Source organism: Cheilinus undulatus, linkage group 1, assembly GCF_018320785.1.
Source record: "Cheilinus undulatus linkage group 1, ASM1832078v1, whole genome shotgun sequence".
Classification (NCBI taxonomy): Eukaryota; Metazoa; Chordata; class Actinopteri; order Labriformes; family Labridae; genus Cheilinus; species Cheilinus undulatus.
Window position 1 is genome coordinate 2,210,726 of NC_054865.1, and position 17,412 is coordinate 2,228,137.

The 17,412-nt window shown below is 38.8% G+C and overlaps 1 protein-coding gene across 2 annotated transcripts in view; it reads right to left on the reverse strand.

Annotated features, from left to right (window-relative positions):
* Positions 1-5,878: 5,878 nt before the first annotated feature.
* cars1 (cysteinyl-tRNA synthetase 1) overlaps positions 5,879-17,412 on the reverse strand; it is a 32,692-nt gene continuing 21,158 nt past the window's right edge. For both annotated transcript variants that reach the window (XM_041793203.1, XM_041793194.1), the window contains 11 exons: positions 17,242-17,371; positions 15,058-15,161; positions 14,870-14,967; positions 13,010-13,199; positions 12,411-12,479; positions 12,119-12,200; positions 11,445-11,525; positions 10,227-10,294; positions 7,741-7,800; positions 6,818-6,901; positions 5,879-6,469 (listed from right to left, as the gene is read on the reverse strand). In XM_041793203.1, the coding sequence (XP_041649137.1) occupies positions 6,341-6,469; positions 6,818-6,901; positions 7,741-7,800; positions 10,227-10,294; positions 11,445-11,525; positions 12,119-12,200; positions 12,411-12,479; positions 13,010-13,199; positions 14,870-14,967; positions 15,058-15,161; positions 17,242-17,371 (1,095 nt within the window). In that variant the 3' untranslated portion in view covers positions 5,879-6,340. The remainder of the gene's footprint in view (positions 6,470-6,817; positions 6,902-7,740; positions 7,801-10,226; positions 10,295-11,444; positions 11,526-12,118; positions 12,201-12,410; positions 12,480-13,009; positions 13,200-14,869; positions 14,968-15,057; positions 15,162-17,241; positions 17,372-17,412) is intronic.

The following is a 17,412-nucleotide window of genomic DNA, read 5'->3' on the forward strand; positions in this document are numbered from 1 at the left end:
TGAATGGATTTAAATTGACCCCATCATTTAACCCTTGTGTTGTCTGAGGGTCAGAAATGAACCGCCCTAATCTCAAAATTCGTTCTGATTTTGTTTGCCTTCTGTGATTTTGTGTTATTCTTATGTAATGCTCTCGTTTTAGTACAGCATGGGTGAGAGCGATGGTTGGAAAATGAGACAAGGTGAGTTCTGTGTTTGAGTTTCTCTTAAAATTAAATAAAAATACACAATATTCACACAGTGACTAAAACTTTTACTGTTGTCTGTGATAAAATGAATTCTAATTTCTGCACATTTCTGCTCCTCTTCATGCAAAAGCATCTCCGTAAAAACAAATATGTTTACAGCGTCAGTAAATTATTTAGTAAAGAAAACACCAGTGATAGATTTGTTAAAAAACACTTTCTGGTAATGAAACGCAGCCTTTCTGTACCAGAAAACTCAGATACTGATGACGTTTTTCATGAATGCAAAAACAGCTGCTTAATGTTTGGAGCAAGGTTATAATAGTTCTTTAATTTTCACTAGTTTTTATTTTTATTCTGTTTTGACTTTCTGTGTTCTATTTCAGTTTAGTTTTTTATTAGTTTTGACTGCTGGTTTGTTAGTTTAGTTTTTATTTTGCAAAAATGCTTCGTTTCAGTTCCGTTTTTATTAGTTTTAGTTTGTTTGGGTACATGTCAGGGCTTAGTGAACGTCATACATTTTCAAAAACATATTCAAACAAGCTACTCTTCACTTTTCATTTCATTTATTTAAAGACGATGTTTGAATATAACTCCAGACATACAGTCATGGATGAAATTATTGGCACCCCTGGATTTTTTCCCGGAAAATACACCATTTCTCCCTGAAATTGTTGCAGTTACAAATGTTTTTGGTATACACATGTTTATCTCCTTGATGTGCATTGGAACAACACAAAAAAGCATTAAAAAACAGCCAAAATGGACATAGTTTTACACAAAATAAAAAAAAATTTGGCTGGACAAAATGACTGTCCCCCTTTTAAAACTGTGGGTAAATCATTTTATTACAAGCATGTGATGCTCATTTAAACTCACCTGTGGCAGTAACAGGTGCTGGCAATCTAGAAATATCAATTAGGAGATGATAGTGCTTTCATTTTACAGAGAGTGCGAGGTGTATAATACGTGCGATGAATGATATTAAAGTGAATAACTTGGTGGTTAGGATGTATGGAAGATAGGAGAGTGTTTTGCCAGATTCAATTCCAGTAACAAACAGTAGATGGTAGGTCCCTCATCCATGCTCGGTAAAGAGATAGAGGTTTAGCAGTAGCTTCCAGTAAAGTAGCAGAAAGGGTAGAAACTATGCTGTTGGATTTAGTCAGTAATACATGAAACAGATGCAGTCAGTGAGCTGTCCCAGAGAAAACCATAGGTAGCATTGCTGTCACAGCTGAAGGTAGAAAAAGAAAGAAGTTCCTGGTAAGTTAAAGAGATTCTTAAAGACGACATATTTTACCCTTTTAAGACAAGTTTATATTGGTCTCAGAGGTCCCCAAAACATGCCTGTGAAGTTTATTGCTGTAAAAAAACTCCAACATTGGATTTCTTTATGTCTAAACCCCCTCTGTTTCAGCCCTTCTCAGAATGAGCCGTTTCTGTAACCTGACACACCAGATGGATTTGTTTCACACATCCATCTGGGAAAGCTTTAATAGGAAATGTTTGAGAAAAGGCAGAGGCTTTGAAAAAAATTCGGAGTGTGATTGGGTGAATGTTCTGTCTGTCACATCTCTACGGGCCAGTCAGAGCAACAAAACACGTGACATAGCTGCTATCGAGCTGCGCGTGCGCAGCTACTGAGGAATAATGTGAAACATGGCGACTGTTGACATGTCAGTACTCGACTTTTGTTGTTTTTGAAAAGAAAACAACTCACTGCTGTTCTTTGTTCTTCTTTAAATGAAGAAATGTTGTCAAGTTCTGATAAAACTGGCGCTTTAGCAGCATCCACACTAATCTCTTCCTCCGTAACTGCACCAGTTCTTGCTGCTGCTTGTTTACGTCATGAATCTGCTGCGCCTGAAAGTACTTCCCCTGTCACTGCCTGTTCCTGTCACTTTCTAGCCCAGCCCAAACAGTTCAGAGGGGAGCTTTGCAAGATGGATTCACCAGTGAGAAACAAGGAAATGCTTTGCAAGGTTATCGTTTCTGTCTGTGGCTTTAAATGGTAACTAGCCATCTGACTGCGCCCCTGACCACACCCTTCTCAGGAAATGGATGCAGCACTCCTGATGTTACAGACAATTTTATCCAAAGTTTAGGACCTGACTGGAATTCAAACCATCAATCTCCCAGACTGTAGTCAGCAGGGTAACCCACTGAGTTATCCAGCATCTCAGCTGATGGCTAAGAGGAGGATCAGGAGAGGAGGGTGGAACTTTCCTGTAAGTGGGGGACGGCCAACCAAACCTGGGGACGGGTGCTTACGCCCTTGGTGAGGTCACTTGATGTAAAATCTGAGAACAGCTTGTTTCAGCACACATTTTCTGAGAGGGGGAGAGAGAATGGATTTTTCTGATATTTGAGGGGATTGTGGACAGGCCAGGGACACATATTTGTGTTACAAAAGCCTGAAAAATTGATTTTTGCATAATATGTCCCCTTTAATGTCTTGGAATGAACCTAAGCCCCTTACCCCAAAAATATCACTAAAGTATGCACACCCGTCTTGCTCCAAGTGGGGAATGATATTGGTGCCCTCCTACCTGTAGAGCAGAGTGGTTTTCAAACTTTTTTTGCCCAAGGCACACCTAAGGTTAAGCCAAAATCTCAAGGCACACCTTAATCGATACAGAACAGACTTTTTAAATAACGTTACAGTCAAGGTGGCCTATAGGGGAGATATAGGGGAGAGCTTTCAGCCCAGCCAACTGGGGGATCATGGAGATGGCAAAAGTGGGCAAAAGGTGGCAAAAAAAGTCAGAAATGGGTGAAAATTGCTAAAAAAAAAAAAGTGGCCAATCAATGGGTTAAAATTGGACAAAACTTGTGTCAAAATAAAGGAAAAAATGGGTTATAATTGGCCTAAAGGGATTAAGTGTGTGAAAAGGTGGTAAAAATGGGATAAAAGTGATAAGAAAAAAGGTCAAATTGGGCAAAAAAGTGGTCAAAGGCAAAAGTGGGCAGAAAGTGGCAGAAAAGTGACAAAAAGGGTTCAAGTTAATACAAAGTGATAAAAAGGGGTTAAAAGTGATGGGAGAACATGGCAAAAAGGTAGAAAAAATGGGTTAAATGTGGCGAAAAGTTTCCAAAGAAGTGGCAAAAATGGGTAGAAACTTTTTTTTTTTACTTGGTTAAAAATAGCACGAATTCATAACTTTAACCCAATAATAGCTTGCTATGTTTTTCAGGTCTAGATGAGGTAACTATTAGCCAGGATGCTAGCACCAATGCTACTGACCCAACACACACACACTGATATCATCAATACATCCCAACTGGGGAGGGTCCACAGAAAAATGGTTGGGAAACACTGCTCCAGTGAACCCTTTCAGGGAACAAGATGTGCCCTGTATGGTCTCCTGTTGCTCTGGAAAAATCATCAGCCCCCTTCAACAACAACAACACGAGTAGTTAAGGTCAGCATCTAATGAGCCATGTTATAATCATTTATAAATCAATGCATCATACAAATCATCAATCAAACAATCTGCCACTTTTAAGATAAATATATAAAGATTGCTAATAATCCAACAAATATTGTGCAGGACATTTGATAAACAGCATTTCAGAAAGCTGACATGAACCAAAGCTTTTAGAAACTACTACTGTAAATGAAACAGAGAGGAATAAATCCATTAACAGTCCAAAGTGCTGTCTGCATATATAAATCACACAAATACTCCTGTAATCTCTCTTGACCAATGTGATACTAGAAATTTGTACAATTTAAGCCAGTGTGCAGAATTTTTTTGCAATTTTTCATGATTAAAGACAAGCTGAGGTCTTGGCGGTCTGTAAGTTCTGTTTTTATTGCCGTGGTAACCAGAAAGGCATCAGTGTTGTCAGAGTTTTACTAGAATAGAACCAAAGGTCTAAAATCTGGTATACTTTGCATTTTGATCTAAGGAAGAACAAACTTGATCACGAACTAAGCTGCCTAAAACATTTTGACTTGGAATTTTATTATTTATATTCAAGTTGTGTACGAATGTTACTGACGCAGTTTCATTTCTACGCGGATGATACAGTGATGTATGCATCGTCATCTTCCTTAGAAAGTGCGACAAACTACAGGCAGCCTTTAATGTCTTCCAGAGAAACCTGTGATTTTAGACTCATACTTAAAGCCAACAAGACCAAAATGATGTGCTTCTCAAGGTCTAAGTCACAAAATCAAGGCAATGCTCAGATTTTTACCTTAATGTTAGCCTGAGCCTCTTTTATTAGGCAGGTGCTCGAAATTTCCAGTCCATCTTTAAATGAGTATAACTCTGTAACTACAAGGTCTGTTTGAATGATCAAGGTACCATTATGAAGAGGGCACTTGTGAAATTTATTCAGAAGTGTAAATATGTGTATATGTGTTACTAGATAAGAGAGAATCAAGTTGGCACTTGAAAAATTTCATTTTCTGATTTTTTTTTTCAATTTTAGCATAGATATCTCATAGACATAATGCAGTTGAAGTCCAAAAATGTCCAGTAGGCCAAAGCACCACATGTTGACATTACCTCTTTCAAATTTCATGCCACTTGAGGGTTATCAGGACAAAATAAGAGAGATTTTATTAAAAAATATCCAGGCGAAATCCCCTCTAGTGCCAAAATGGACCCAATTTGGCAAAATCTGTCATCTGAAAAATCACTGGTAGCAAACTTTTTTTTCTCATATGCCATTGTAGGTGGTCACTGCATCATGGAATTCTTTTTTTTTCTCCCTCAAATCACCCAGACCTTTATGTAGTGCCCTTTCAAAGGAAGTCTTACAAAGGAACTAAATTTTGACAGCAAGAGGAGCAGATTTATTTTTAATGGCACAAAAACAACATAAAATAAAGTGCAAAAAACTAACAAAAACTGTTGAAACAAATGGAAACTGCACAAACATGACTAGAATTTTCAGTAGAGGCTGGGCTTTCAAATGAGACCATAGTACCAGGCACCATCCTATGGGGGGGGTATCTGACTACGTAGCACTACGGCCACTTTGATATGTGGTCATTGATTTGAGTCCTTTTTGACTTGGATGTGGTGTAGGCAAAAATGCTTTATTTGGGCTTGTAGCTGAGCTTCTTATGTTTAATTTCATGTGTAACATGACTATTTTTGTGCAAAAATAGAGTGCACAGAGAGAGTTTGTTTGGATCAAGGTGAGCAGGACCAAATTTTGGTCCCTCTAGGGCTTAAAGGGTTAACCCCTTAAGCCCTAGCAGCCCTACAACGAGGCAAATGAATGTGTTTAAACGTGTAAGTCCCGCAGCTTTTTGTTAGAAAGAACATTTGTCTTTTAACCATCATATTGATTGTCTTGTAAAGAAACTGAGGGTGAAACTGGGTTTCTTCTATTGAAACAATTGTTAGTCACTTAAAAGGGGTAAATATTTAAGCAGACACTTATTTTATGTTACAGATGTTTATTGACATTCCTTGTAGAAATCTGTTTTCACTTTGGCATTAAAGAGTTTTTTTGTAAAACTTGTTGTCAACAAAGCCAGATATATCGACGACTGATTTATAAAATCAATAAAAGCGTAAAACATCCAAGGGGGTGAAAACTTAAGAGCACTGTATAAAATGCTGACCTAATGAAACTCTGTTGGAGATCTTTGACATCACATTACCAATTATCTTTTGGAATAATGCATAAAAGTGATTTATGGTCACACAAGAATTTACAATGGCATGTATTTTGGAGTTTCTTTAATTTATCACTTTATTTCTAAGGTGAATTACAATTCCCTAAATGCTCCAAGTTTGGCATTTATTTAAAAACTCAAGTTTACCAAACACAGCACATCTATATTTCCCTCAGCTGACTGGCAGTATTATTAGTTCAAAACCATGATCAATGCTAACAGAGCTTCATTAGCCTTCTGCCAAATCAACAGACTGAACTTCAGTTATTGCTTATTCTGTGGCAAGAAACAAAAATACAAAAGGAAGAAGTCTTCACTGAACTCTGTTCCCTTTATTTTAAAAATGATGCACAGACTGTTGTGTTGATTTTAACCGTCATTCCTTGAAACTCGCTGTTGTTTTCTGATCCTCAACAGATAAACAGGAGACAAACGATGACCATCTCTGGCCTTAACATTTATTCTGCAGGGTTCTCTGTGGAGCGGATGGCTTGGATAGTTTCAGACACATTCAGTTCCCATTCTGGTTCATCTGAAGAAACTCGTTATGTAATTTTTCCTGGGCCTCGTAGAGCTTACGCAGCTTCTTAGCTTGTCCTTTGCTCAGCTCTTTTCCTTCTGCATCATGAGTGGGGAAACCCTGTTCATGAAGAAAGAACAGAGAAACGAGGATTTAGAAGTGGGCTGCTGTGATTTGTTTCTTTCTCGATACAGACTTCCTCCAAATCTTGAAATTCTAAGAAATGCAATTCTTCAGTAGACCCTTCAAAGAATGGCATCTACAATATATTAAGAGGATTTGTTCAAACCAAAAATGATGAAAGGTCGATAATAAGAAAAACAGATCAGTCTCTGACTTGGTTTCAAGCTTTGCTGATGAATAATCCAAAACTATTTTAACACTGGCAGAAATAAAAGAAAATTATCGCATCAAGCCTTGTGCTTTCTCTTTCTCTAAAATCAGTGGTGAAATAGGTGTAGGTCTTACCATCTCATCAAATTGTGAGTACTTGTCAGTTTCTTTGCGAAACATTTCACATGGAGGGATTTTCATCTTGGCGAGCTTAGCCATCTGAAACAGAAAGAGAGACGAGTAAATGAATGTGTTCATCATTAAGAAAAACAACAGAAGGGTACCATAAAGTCCGATGTATAAGATAGTCAGTGTATTTTCTGGCAGATCCATTGAAACCAGAGTCAAAAAATGGGAGAAACTCTCGTTATTCCAACAATGTAAAAAAATGGGAAAACAAGCCATTTTTCCGTTTTTGACGTAGCCCCACACTGAGGTGTGCTGCTACTGAGAGTAAACTCCATAGAGAACTGCATAACGTGAACCATGGCGACTGTAGACATGTCAGTACACGACTTTTGTCTTTTTTGAAAAGAAAACAACTCACTGCTGTTCTTTGTTCTTCTTTTAATGAAGAAACGTTGTCAAGTTCTGATAAAACTGGTGCTTTAGCAGCATTCACACTAATCTCTTTCGCCATAATTACACCGGCCTCTTGTTGCTGCTTGTTTATGTCACAACTCCGCCTGAAAGTACTGCCCATTGTTGCTGATTGGTCCTGTCACTTTCTAACCGGGCCCTAATGGTTCAGACAGGAGCTTTGCAAGATGGATTTGTCAGTGAGAAACAAAAAAAATGGGCGAATCCATCTGCTTTGCAAGGTTAGAAGTTTGTGCTACATTGTGTAGTATGAAAAGTGCTCTATAAATAAAAACTGATTGACAAATTATCTTCCATTTATTTTGATTCTTAACCATAATTCTTTACTTCCTAACCTCCGTTTGACATTTGCAATTAGTCAAGATTACATGACTGCAACAAATGTAAACACTGGGGTGATTTATACTCCAGATTCTCTAGATCCAGACAGTTGATCTTGATGAAACCCTTTTATTTACCTCTTGTTCTTGTTTCTTCTTGGCGGCTTCCTCCTTCTTCCTCTTCTTTTCTTCATCCATCTATGAAAGAAGCAAAGAAATTCTTTATTTTTTTATCCAAGAAAATAAAGACTTTAAACCACTAAGAGATGGAGTTTGCTAAGTTTTCCATCCATTTTTAACATCCTCTCCCCTTATCCAACCTTAGAAAACTAAGCATGCAGCAAAAAGGTGCTTAAGTCCGAGATTGTCTAAATTGTACACACGCCCAGCTGAGTTTCTGATGTCCAGCTACCAAACTGTATGTGGAGTTCCTTTCAAACATGATCACTGACACTGATGTGGACTTTAACATCCTTGTTCTGCTGTCCTGTCAAAGGACACACACCAGCTTTTAGACTCTTAATCCCTCTGGTTTTTTTTTGTTTTTTTTTTTGTACCCATAAACTGTTTTGGTGTTGTGCAGCTTTGTCCTTAAAGCTGTGATGTTCTAACCAATCAGGTTTGAGGAAATTCTCTCGGGTTAAATGACATTTATGCTTTACTTTATGAGCATTTCTCTCTAACCTGGATCAATCACTAACACAGAATTACAGAACTATTTTCAGAATTGTTTTTCATGAGTTGATTAAACCCAACTAAGGCTGGCCACACACTGGACTATTTTTAAATCTGAAAAGATTTTAAAAACGTGGGAAATCACAGATACGAGGACAATTTCAAACTCCATCTTTAAACCTCTGAACGCACACACTAGACAACTCAGCCAGACTGTCAGATCACTGCAGACCACACACCTACTGACCCACCAACGACCTCAGGTGATCAGAAAAAAATCAATGAATGATGAATGATGAAATCCTGGCTGAACGAAGCTACAGTTGTGTTTAAAGGTGTGAGTGGCAAAAGTATGTATGATCCAGCTGGTGACGCAACCTCGCCTGCTCGCTCTCATTGGTTGTTGTGGGAATCCTAAATATCAAACATGTTCAATATTTAGGATTCAGGGTCTGGGAGGATACGACACGATCAGGAGCAGTAAAATAATTGTGTTGACGCCACACACATGAGGATTATTCAGAAAAACAATCATTTGTGAACAGGCTCCACTTGGGATACGCCCCCCGGGGAGGCAGATCTTGCCTCAAATGGGGCTTAAAATCCTGTAATGTGTTGCCGGCCTGACAGTAGATTTATGACAAGTTCAAGCAGAACAGAGGCTCAGAACTGAAACAGCTGCTATCAGGCTTAAAATGACCGAGGATGAGCACTGGTGACAGGCATCACTCTGCTGTTGGACTTATGTACAGTTATTTTCTGCACATGAATGCAGGCAAAACAGAGTAACTAGTCTTTGGTCCTAATCACTCAGCAAGAAAATTAAAGCTTTTCTTCGGGCCACTAACATCCAATATAAAATCAACATGATCTCTATTAATGCAGTTATTGATTTTGTAGCTGTGGGACAGAGTCCGGCAACATTAAAGTATATCTTATTGGATCTTACAGGTAGAAATCTTGGTATTACACTGAAGCAGAACTTCAAATCATCCCACACTACAATAATCTCGTTAAATCCTGTTACTATCACTTCAAAAAATCAAGATTAAATCAACCCATCCTTCTCAGACGTAGAAAGCCTTTATTCACACCTCTGTTTGTTTGCAGTTTGACTGCTGTAATAATCCTTTTGCTCGTCAGTTCTCAATGGCTCGACTCCAGCAAGTGCAGAATGCTGACCTCCACATTTAACCAAGACAAACTTTAAGGCCCACAATCCTTTCCTCCCTTCACTGGCTGCCTGTAGAACAAAGGACTGAGTTAAGATGCTTGGAATATCTGGCAGACCCCAGAACTTTCTGGACCCTCCATATATTATTATGCCTTGTGCTGTAAGCTCCTCCAGAGTACCATTCTTAGCTGCCCTGGGGTAAAGGCTTGTGACAAAAGGTGATAAGGCTTTTCCCTAAACTCCGGAAAACCCTGTTAGAGGACATTATGCTGTTTTCAAATATCTGTTTAAAACTGATTTTCACAGGATGATTAACAATTAATGTAATGCTGTTATTTCTGATGGTTCTTATTTCTAATTCTGTAACTCGCCCATGTCTTTAATCCTGTTTATTGTGTGAAACTCTTTGAATCGACTGTAAAGCAGTGAGTGGTTCTCAATTGCTCCAACCTCAGGATCCCCATCAGCTCCTTCATGACTAATTGGGACCCCTATTTGTGCAAATTTAGAGCCAATCAGATTTATTTAATGAAAAAGTAGCACAGTCTGGACCTTAGAAGGTAAAAAAAGTGATAGGAGAACTTTTTGAAAGCATATACTTTTGACAGTTTTGTACCCATGCATACCTTCCAAACCCACTGGAAAGGATTCATGACTCACTTCTGAGTCCTGACCCGCCAGTTGAGAACCGCTGTATTAGGGCACTTAATAACCTTGTCTAGATAAATGCTGTGTAGATAAATCATCTTTACTCTGAATGTTATGGCATGCTTACCTTCTTTTTCTCCTCTCGCTCCTTCAGTAACGTCTCCTTGTCGACCAGTTTGACCACAGTAGGCAGGCCTGGAACACAGTCACTGTTTTATTAGGACAACACGTCTAGGGTACAACTATTTTCTTTTCCATTCTTTTGAACTAACTTTGGCCTTACCTTTTTTTTTTCCTTTCAAAATGTAATACAAAAATAGCTTTTTTTTTTTTTAACCTTTTCAGTCATGACAGCAAAACTCAAGTTGCTTTCACTCCATTGATACAATGCATTGGCAGAGACTTGCATTAGTTTGGGGCATTCAGATGCCATGTGGATATCCTAAATGCTTAGTGTGGACACAGCTTAATGTGTACTGAAAACTGTTTGATAGATGATAGCTTAGACTGCGTAGAGATGTGGTCTGAGATGTCTTCATCTGGACTGGATTGGTTGTGTGGACACAACATGCATCAACTGATGTGATCTGCTGTATTCTTCTCAAACAAACAGCATGGCTCCATTTATGTCCACTCAGCAGTGTTGCAGTCGAATCACCAAACCTCGAGTCCAAGTCAAGTCACGAGTCCTTCAAATCAGAACTCAAGTCAGACTTGAGTCCGAGTCCTGGACTCGGGTACTACAACACTGCCACCCAGGCTTGCTAGCAGATTTAGCTAAGCTGGTACAGTAGGTGACCATAATGCGAGGGTATAATCCTCAACACCCTTGTTGCAGGTTTGGACTCCAATCCTGGTACATGTTTGATGCAAAACTCCCACTCCCCACATTTCCTATCTCTTATTAGCTGCCCTCTCTAATAAAGGCATAAGCCCAGAAAATAACCTAAAAAGAAGAACATTGTTTTTAGAAAGGCAGTTTATTCACAACCACACAACACTACCCACATCCCAGAGTGTCGACGACTGATGGAGCTGCGTTCTGATATAAGGCCGTCTGTGAAGACGGATTGTTAATGCAGAATATGGACGCAAAGACTGGAGTGATGCCACTTGGTATCTGAATGACCAAACTCATTGTTAAAGCAAAATGTGCCCCCTTATGTGCGGTTCTTTATATAAGTATCTGAAGTTAAACAGCAGTAGTTCAAAGATACATAGCTGACTGGAGGTCTTTATGTAACAAAATGTCATTAAACCTGACCGTGTTTAAGTGATATGCCTTAAAATAACCCATAACAGACAAACTTAGACTCACAGAGAGAACGTTGACATTTTAAGTTACCTTCATGATCTTCCAGTCGGACGCCGAGCTCTGGTAGCGTATCATCACGGACAATGTCACAAAGCTGCAGCAACTCAGTCACTAAATGAGGTGAAAAATAATTTCAAAGACTAATTTAACAAGAAAAAAGACTGTTTTTTTATGTATTGTGGGTTTTATTGGCTCTTAATCACTTTTTTTTAGGTGTTTTTCCCTTTGTTACTGTTTTTGATGCCTTATATGAAGCCCTTTTGAATTGCCTTGTTCCTGAAATGTGTGATACAAATAAACTTGCTTTGCCTACTAAAGAGATTTTTGCCTTAGCCACTGAAAACATGGAGAAACGCAGCGTTTGAGCAGAGAGGGAAAAGCCTTTGGAACAATGGAGGTTTTAATTTTATGGTGTAAACTCGAGCATAATGACTAATGGTGGATTTTTGGATCTATGTGAGGAGCCTGTGAATGAAGCAGCAGCATGGGGTCAGTCTGCCTCATCTTGGATTGTGTCCAATCCTGCCGTAATAGTAAACTAACCACCACTGTTGTCTAACCAGCCCTCATTCTGAAGTGCCTCAGTTTAAGTGTCAGAAGGTTTCTTCTACTTCCTGGCGAACGCCATTTCTGAGGTTTGGGTGCACTTACAGATTGGACTGGATTCTATGCGGTGTTTTATAAATGAGACCCCCGGTCCTTACCTTTCTGCTCTCTGGCAATTTTTCTGATGCCTTCTCTGAAATCTGACAACACGGTGAGGTACGGCATCACTGTGCTCTCCAGCTGGAAGAACAAACAATTAAGAAGCTGCATTTACAGCGATAGTCCAGGAGAAAGAAGAGCTGAAAACTTCTGAAATAATGTAATAATAAATCCATGTTTGAGACAAGATTAAGTGACTTTGAGATAAATTTCTGTGTTATTTATCAATGAGCAGTAAACATGAAACTTTTCTCCAGACAACATAAACAGAAATGATTTTTCTTTACTTACATCCACATTCTGTCCTTGTCCTCCGACTGGGAAACCAACAGACTCAGACCCTTCAATAGCACCAAATATCTACAAAACAGACAAAAAACCAGTTAGTTGGGTTTCTATGTGTGTTTGATTTTAGTAAAAGGGACTTGAGTCTTTAAACCAATAAGGGCAAACTGGGTGGGTTCACTGAGAGAAACTCGAGGTGCTTTTGAGTTTAAATACAGCAGTATGAAACTATAAAAACTATAAAACAACTATAAAAAAGTTTTTGTAAGTTTTCTGTGATCTTCTCTCTTTTGGTGCATTTCCGTAGCACTAATACAGCGCCATATACAGGCTTGGCATATGCACTACAGCATTTTCAGTCGTTTCAGTGGTTCCGTGCTTGCATGGATATTTCCTGAAATGATCCCGTCTTTACAGAAAACTTTTTCAAAATGAAAAGGCAACATATCGTTTTCCTCTCTGTGTGGACAAGGCCTAAAAGTACTGTACAAATAAAGCTATTATTATTTTTATTGTAAAGTAAGAGCCCAGTAACCATTAATTTGATTGTTTTATCACGTACATGACAGCTCCTAAAGAAGAATCAGCCATAGAAAAATGCTCACCTTCAGCATGTTTGTCAGATACACGGCGATGCTTTCCACCAGCATACGGTTCGGCCTCAGTTTGGCACTTTTCCTGTTAGCGATGTAGCTGTTACTCTGACTGACCAGGACTCTCATCTCCTCCATGGCGGTGCGAGTGTCCACATTATCGCACAGAGCCTCATGGACGGCTGACTTCCTGTCATAGAAACTGGACAACACGAGACAGACAGAGATAATGTTAATTGGTTTAAAGGTGCAGATAAGCTCAGGGAGGTCGTTCAGACAAAGCATTGTCATGGGTTCAACATGGAATTGGCATTCAGGTGCATCTGCACTTCGGTACATATATCCATAATCTGCATTAAAGCAATCTGTCTTCAGTGATGACCTGATGTAAGAACTCTCTGCTCCTCCAATTCTAACAACAGCCCATACATCATTTCTGTGGCTCTCTTACCATGGCTGTGTCCCTACATGCTGATAAGAATGAAATGCAGTGAATTAGCCACAAGCGAAGAGGCAAGCAGTGCCTCTTTAGCAGCTTTTCTCCCTCATGTTGACATAAATGTGTTATTGGACAAAGTGATATTCTAGCTAGGAAATCCATCCTGTGTATTGAAATGACAACTCAAGTCAAGACAAGTTAGTAGGGAGTTGTGATGTGTTGTTAGCAGACAAGTCAGCTCAAAAAGCTGGCTCCTTTAGTGAACAGTGGGAGTTGGCTCCTGTTTGAGAGACAGCTTCTTTTATTTCCATTCTTTTGTTTTAAAGAAGAAAAGGCAAAATAACGCCAAATGAAAAGGAGTTTATGAGCAAAAAGACTGGCGTTTATTACTGAGCTGAGACACATAATCCAGATCTCTAAAAAGAGACAGGATGCCCACCACTCTGAGCAAGGCTGGACTGGATAAATAAAGCAGTATTACAAGAGATATACTGCTGATCACATCAGTCAACGTAATGCTTGGCAGTAAAAGTTGCATCTAAACTGATGCAGTTCAGATGAAGACATGCTGGGCCACCTCGGTATGTACTCTAAGTTACTGGATATCCAACAGTTTTCTGTACACATTGAAGTGCATCTTCAAAAAGCACTGAGGATTACCACTTGGTATCTGAATGTTTCAAATGGATAGAAATTCCTGTAAGTGCATTAAGTTAAAAGGGTCAGAGAGAGTAGACAATAGAAAGCAGTTGAGGCAAATTGAGGATTTTTTTTGTCTTAGCCCTCTAAGGCAGTTACCTTAAAGGTCACATATTATGCAAAAATCACTTTTTCAGGCTTTTCTAACAAAAATATGTGCCCCTGGCCTGCCCACAATCCCCTTGAGGACAAGAAAAATCCACCCCACCCCTTCTTCACTTTTTAGAAAATGTGGGCTGAAACAAGCTGTTCTCAGATTTTCCCCTCATGATGTCATGCGGGGAGTTAGCTCCGCCCCCAGGTTCGCTCCCCGCTTGGAAGAAAGTTCACTGAGAGGAGGATCAGCAGAGCCACATCGATTTCTTGAGAGGGGCGTGGTCAGAAAGCTCATTAACATTTAAAGCCACAGACAAAGAAACAGCTCGTTCTGAGTAGGACTGAAACAGAGGGGGTTTTAGACATACAAAAATCCAACACTGGAGTGTTTTTTACAGCGACAAACTTCACAGGCATGTTTTGGGGACCTCTGAGAGCGATATAAAGTTGTCTTAAAGAGGTAAAAATAAGTGACCTTAAAGTTCAAGGTATCAATTTTTTTTTTTTTTTGTAGGTGTATACAACTGACAGATAAATTTGTTTTTTAAATTTCAAAATTGTAACAAGTTTTGAAATTTCGTTCAGGTTTCCGATATGAGAAGATTTCAGGCCAATGTCTGATGAATCTTGTTCCTCACCCGTTGTTCAGCTCCACCTCTGCAGCCTCCCACTTCTCAAACTGACTGGTGATATCAGTGGGAGTACGCAGGATGTCTTTGACATTCAGGAAAAACTCCTGTTCATGGAAAGAATAACAAATAACAGCACATAAGAAAAAAACCCCTTTTGTCTTTGAACTGAAGAGTACATGAGTCGTTTAACATACATTCATGAATTTCTCGTACTGGACGGCGGACTCCATCGTGTTTGAGGAGTAGTCCAGGGTGTCTTTCCAGGAATGCATCAAGAAAGCCAGACGGAGCTGTCGAGCTGAAAGACAGGAAAATGAAAACAGTCAATGAAGGGACAAGGTTTAAAAAGATCGCTACGCTCTTCATTTATTTCTGATTTTATGTTGCTCTCTGGCTTTGAGGAGTTTAGATGAACTAAACCCCCAGTCCACTTTGTTCTGCTGAATACCTCTGTATATGGGGCTAAGTAATGTTGATTAATTCTGCTTCAAATCTTAAGTATTTTCTTTTCATTCTTTTAATTCTATGCACAGCACTTTGATTGAAAGTGCTTTATAAATAAAATGTATTATTATTATTATTATTTTTTAGTACTGTAACTGTGATTTTCCCTTGGCTGATCTGTGGGCAGGTAATAAAGGTGTTTCCACCACCCACTTTTTCAGCAGGTCTGGTTGCAGAAGTAAAGGTCTCTTAAATCATGTGTCCTCAGTTTCTGACCAACCATGCTGAGAACCATCTTTGAGCACTTTAGTTGCTCGGACAGAGAATTGAGGATCCATGAGTGAGGACAAAACTTATTCTGAAAGCCGTTCTGAATATTACTCCCTGATTGGATGCTGCAGCAGCTGTCATTTTATAAGGAGTCCGTATGTGATAAGCTGGGATTTAAAAAACTTATTTCACATGATGAAAGGAATAAAATAATGAGTATTAAAGTTATAAAATCGGTATCATAAAGTTTCAGCACAAAATTAAACATTTGCCTTGTTTTCTGAGTCTGAGATTTTCACATTTGCAAAAAACCTCATGTATTCAAATAGAAATATTTTCAGTCATGGTCATTTATTTGATTTGATTATAAAGAGAATAAAAGCCCATATGAATGTTTGTCAATGTTTGTCCATCATCATGTTAATAAAGTTTATATAAGGCTGATTGTTAACATGCATCAGGTTTAATTGTTGCTAAATATGATCTCAATATTTTCTTAAAAGTTAAGACCTATTAAATAATTTTAAATGTGTATGACACTATAAAAGGCCCTGTGTTTATGAAAAGTTCACAGATCATGAATACAAATCAAATGATTGATATTAGAAAAATCTGTGGTATGTTATCAGACTGCAGGTTCTTTTATTCTGTTCAGGTGTTTGTAATCTGATGCTTCTTAATCAACATTATTACAGGGTTGATTTGTGCAGAAACAGTCAGACTGACAGCTAATTGATGTCATCACAAACTGATTCTGTAGAGGAAAGGATGCCTCAATTCTCTATTTCCTCTGTCCTCTCTCCTCTGCTTTATCTCCTCGTGACTCTCTGTTTCTGGAAGGACGGACTAATGCCGGCCTTAAACCAGTGCACTTTGCTAAAACTCTCAAAAGTCTTTAAAAAGACTCACATCAAGTGACAATTTGTCAGCAAGCCCTTGAGTTTTTAGTCTAAGACTAAGATTTTGCAAAGACTGTGGGTTACTAACTACAAGACTAGAATATGATTCCTTTGAGGTTATTTCCTATCATCGACTGGTGGAAACAACAATTTTTGAATAGAGAATAATATGCAGAAAAAGATGGAGATCATATTTGAGTTAATATCTCTTATAATCTGATGTTTTTAAATAATTTACATTGAGTAGAAACGAAAGGAGCTAAACACCGAAGCAACTTTGCATGTTACTGCAACAACTGAGGAACTATCCTGGAAACATGTCAGAATAAAAGTACCGTTTGAAAATGTGAGTCATCCTACTACAGAAACAAACTGACCAGGCTTTTACTTTGAAAATCCCAGTGGCGGTTTATCGTTCCTGTCATGTCAGCCTGGAATGAACTGATAGATAAACACACAGGTGCAGGGATCTGACTGCAGCTCGAAACACAACTTTGAAATCAGAGGAAAAGTCGTTAGGTGTAAGGCTGCCTTAAGATGCAAGGAAAACACTAAAGTGAAAGACACGTAATGCAACTTAAGAGACTTGTGATGCACATTAAATTGGATGATTTTTGAGGTCAGAAATGACTGTTACCTTCAGAGGTAACAGCCTTCAGCTGAAATTATTAGGGGAGGTAAACATTTCCATGGTGACAACAGACATTTATGTTAAAAAGGAAAACAGCTGCTCCCTACATATGACCGACTCCAAAGGTTAGTCACCTGTGTTCTTCCCCAAAGCATCTTTAATGGTGATGAAGTTTTTCAGAGATTTTGACATCTTACAGCCGGCGATCGTCAGGTGACCGGTGTGGAGGAAATATCTGACCCAGTGATCGTTCTCAAAGAAAGCCTGTGAGAGAAAAGGAAATTCAACATCACCTTTAAATTAGT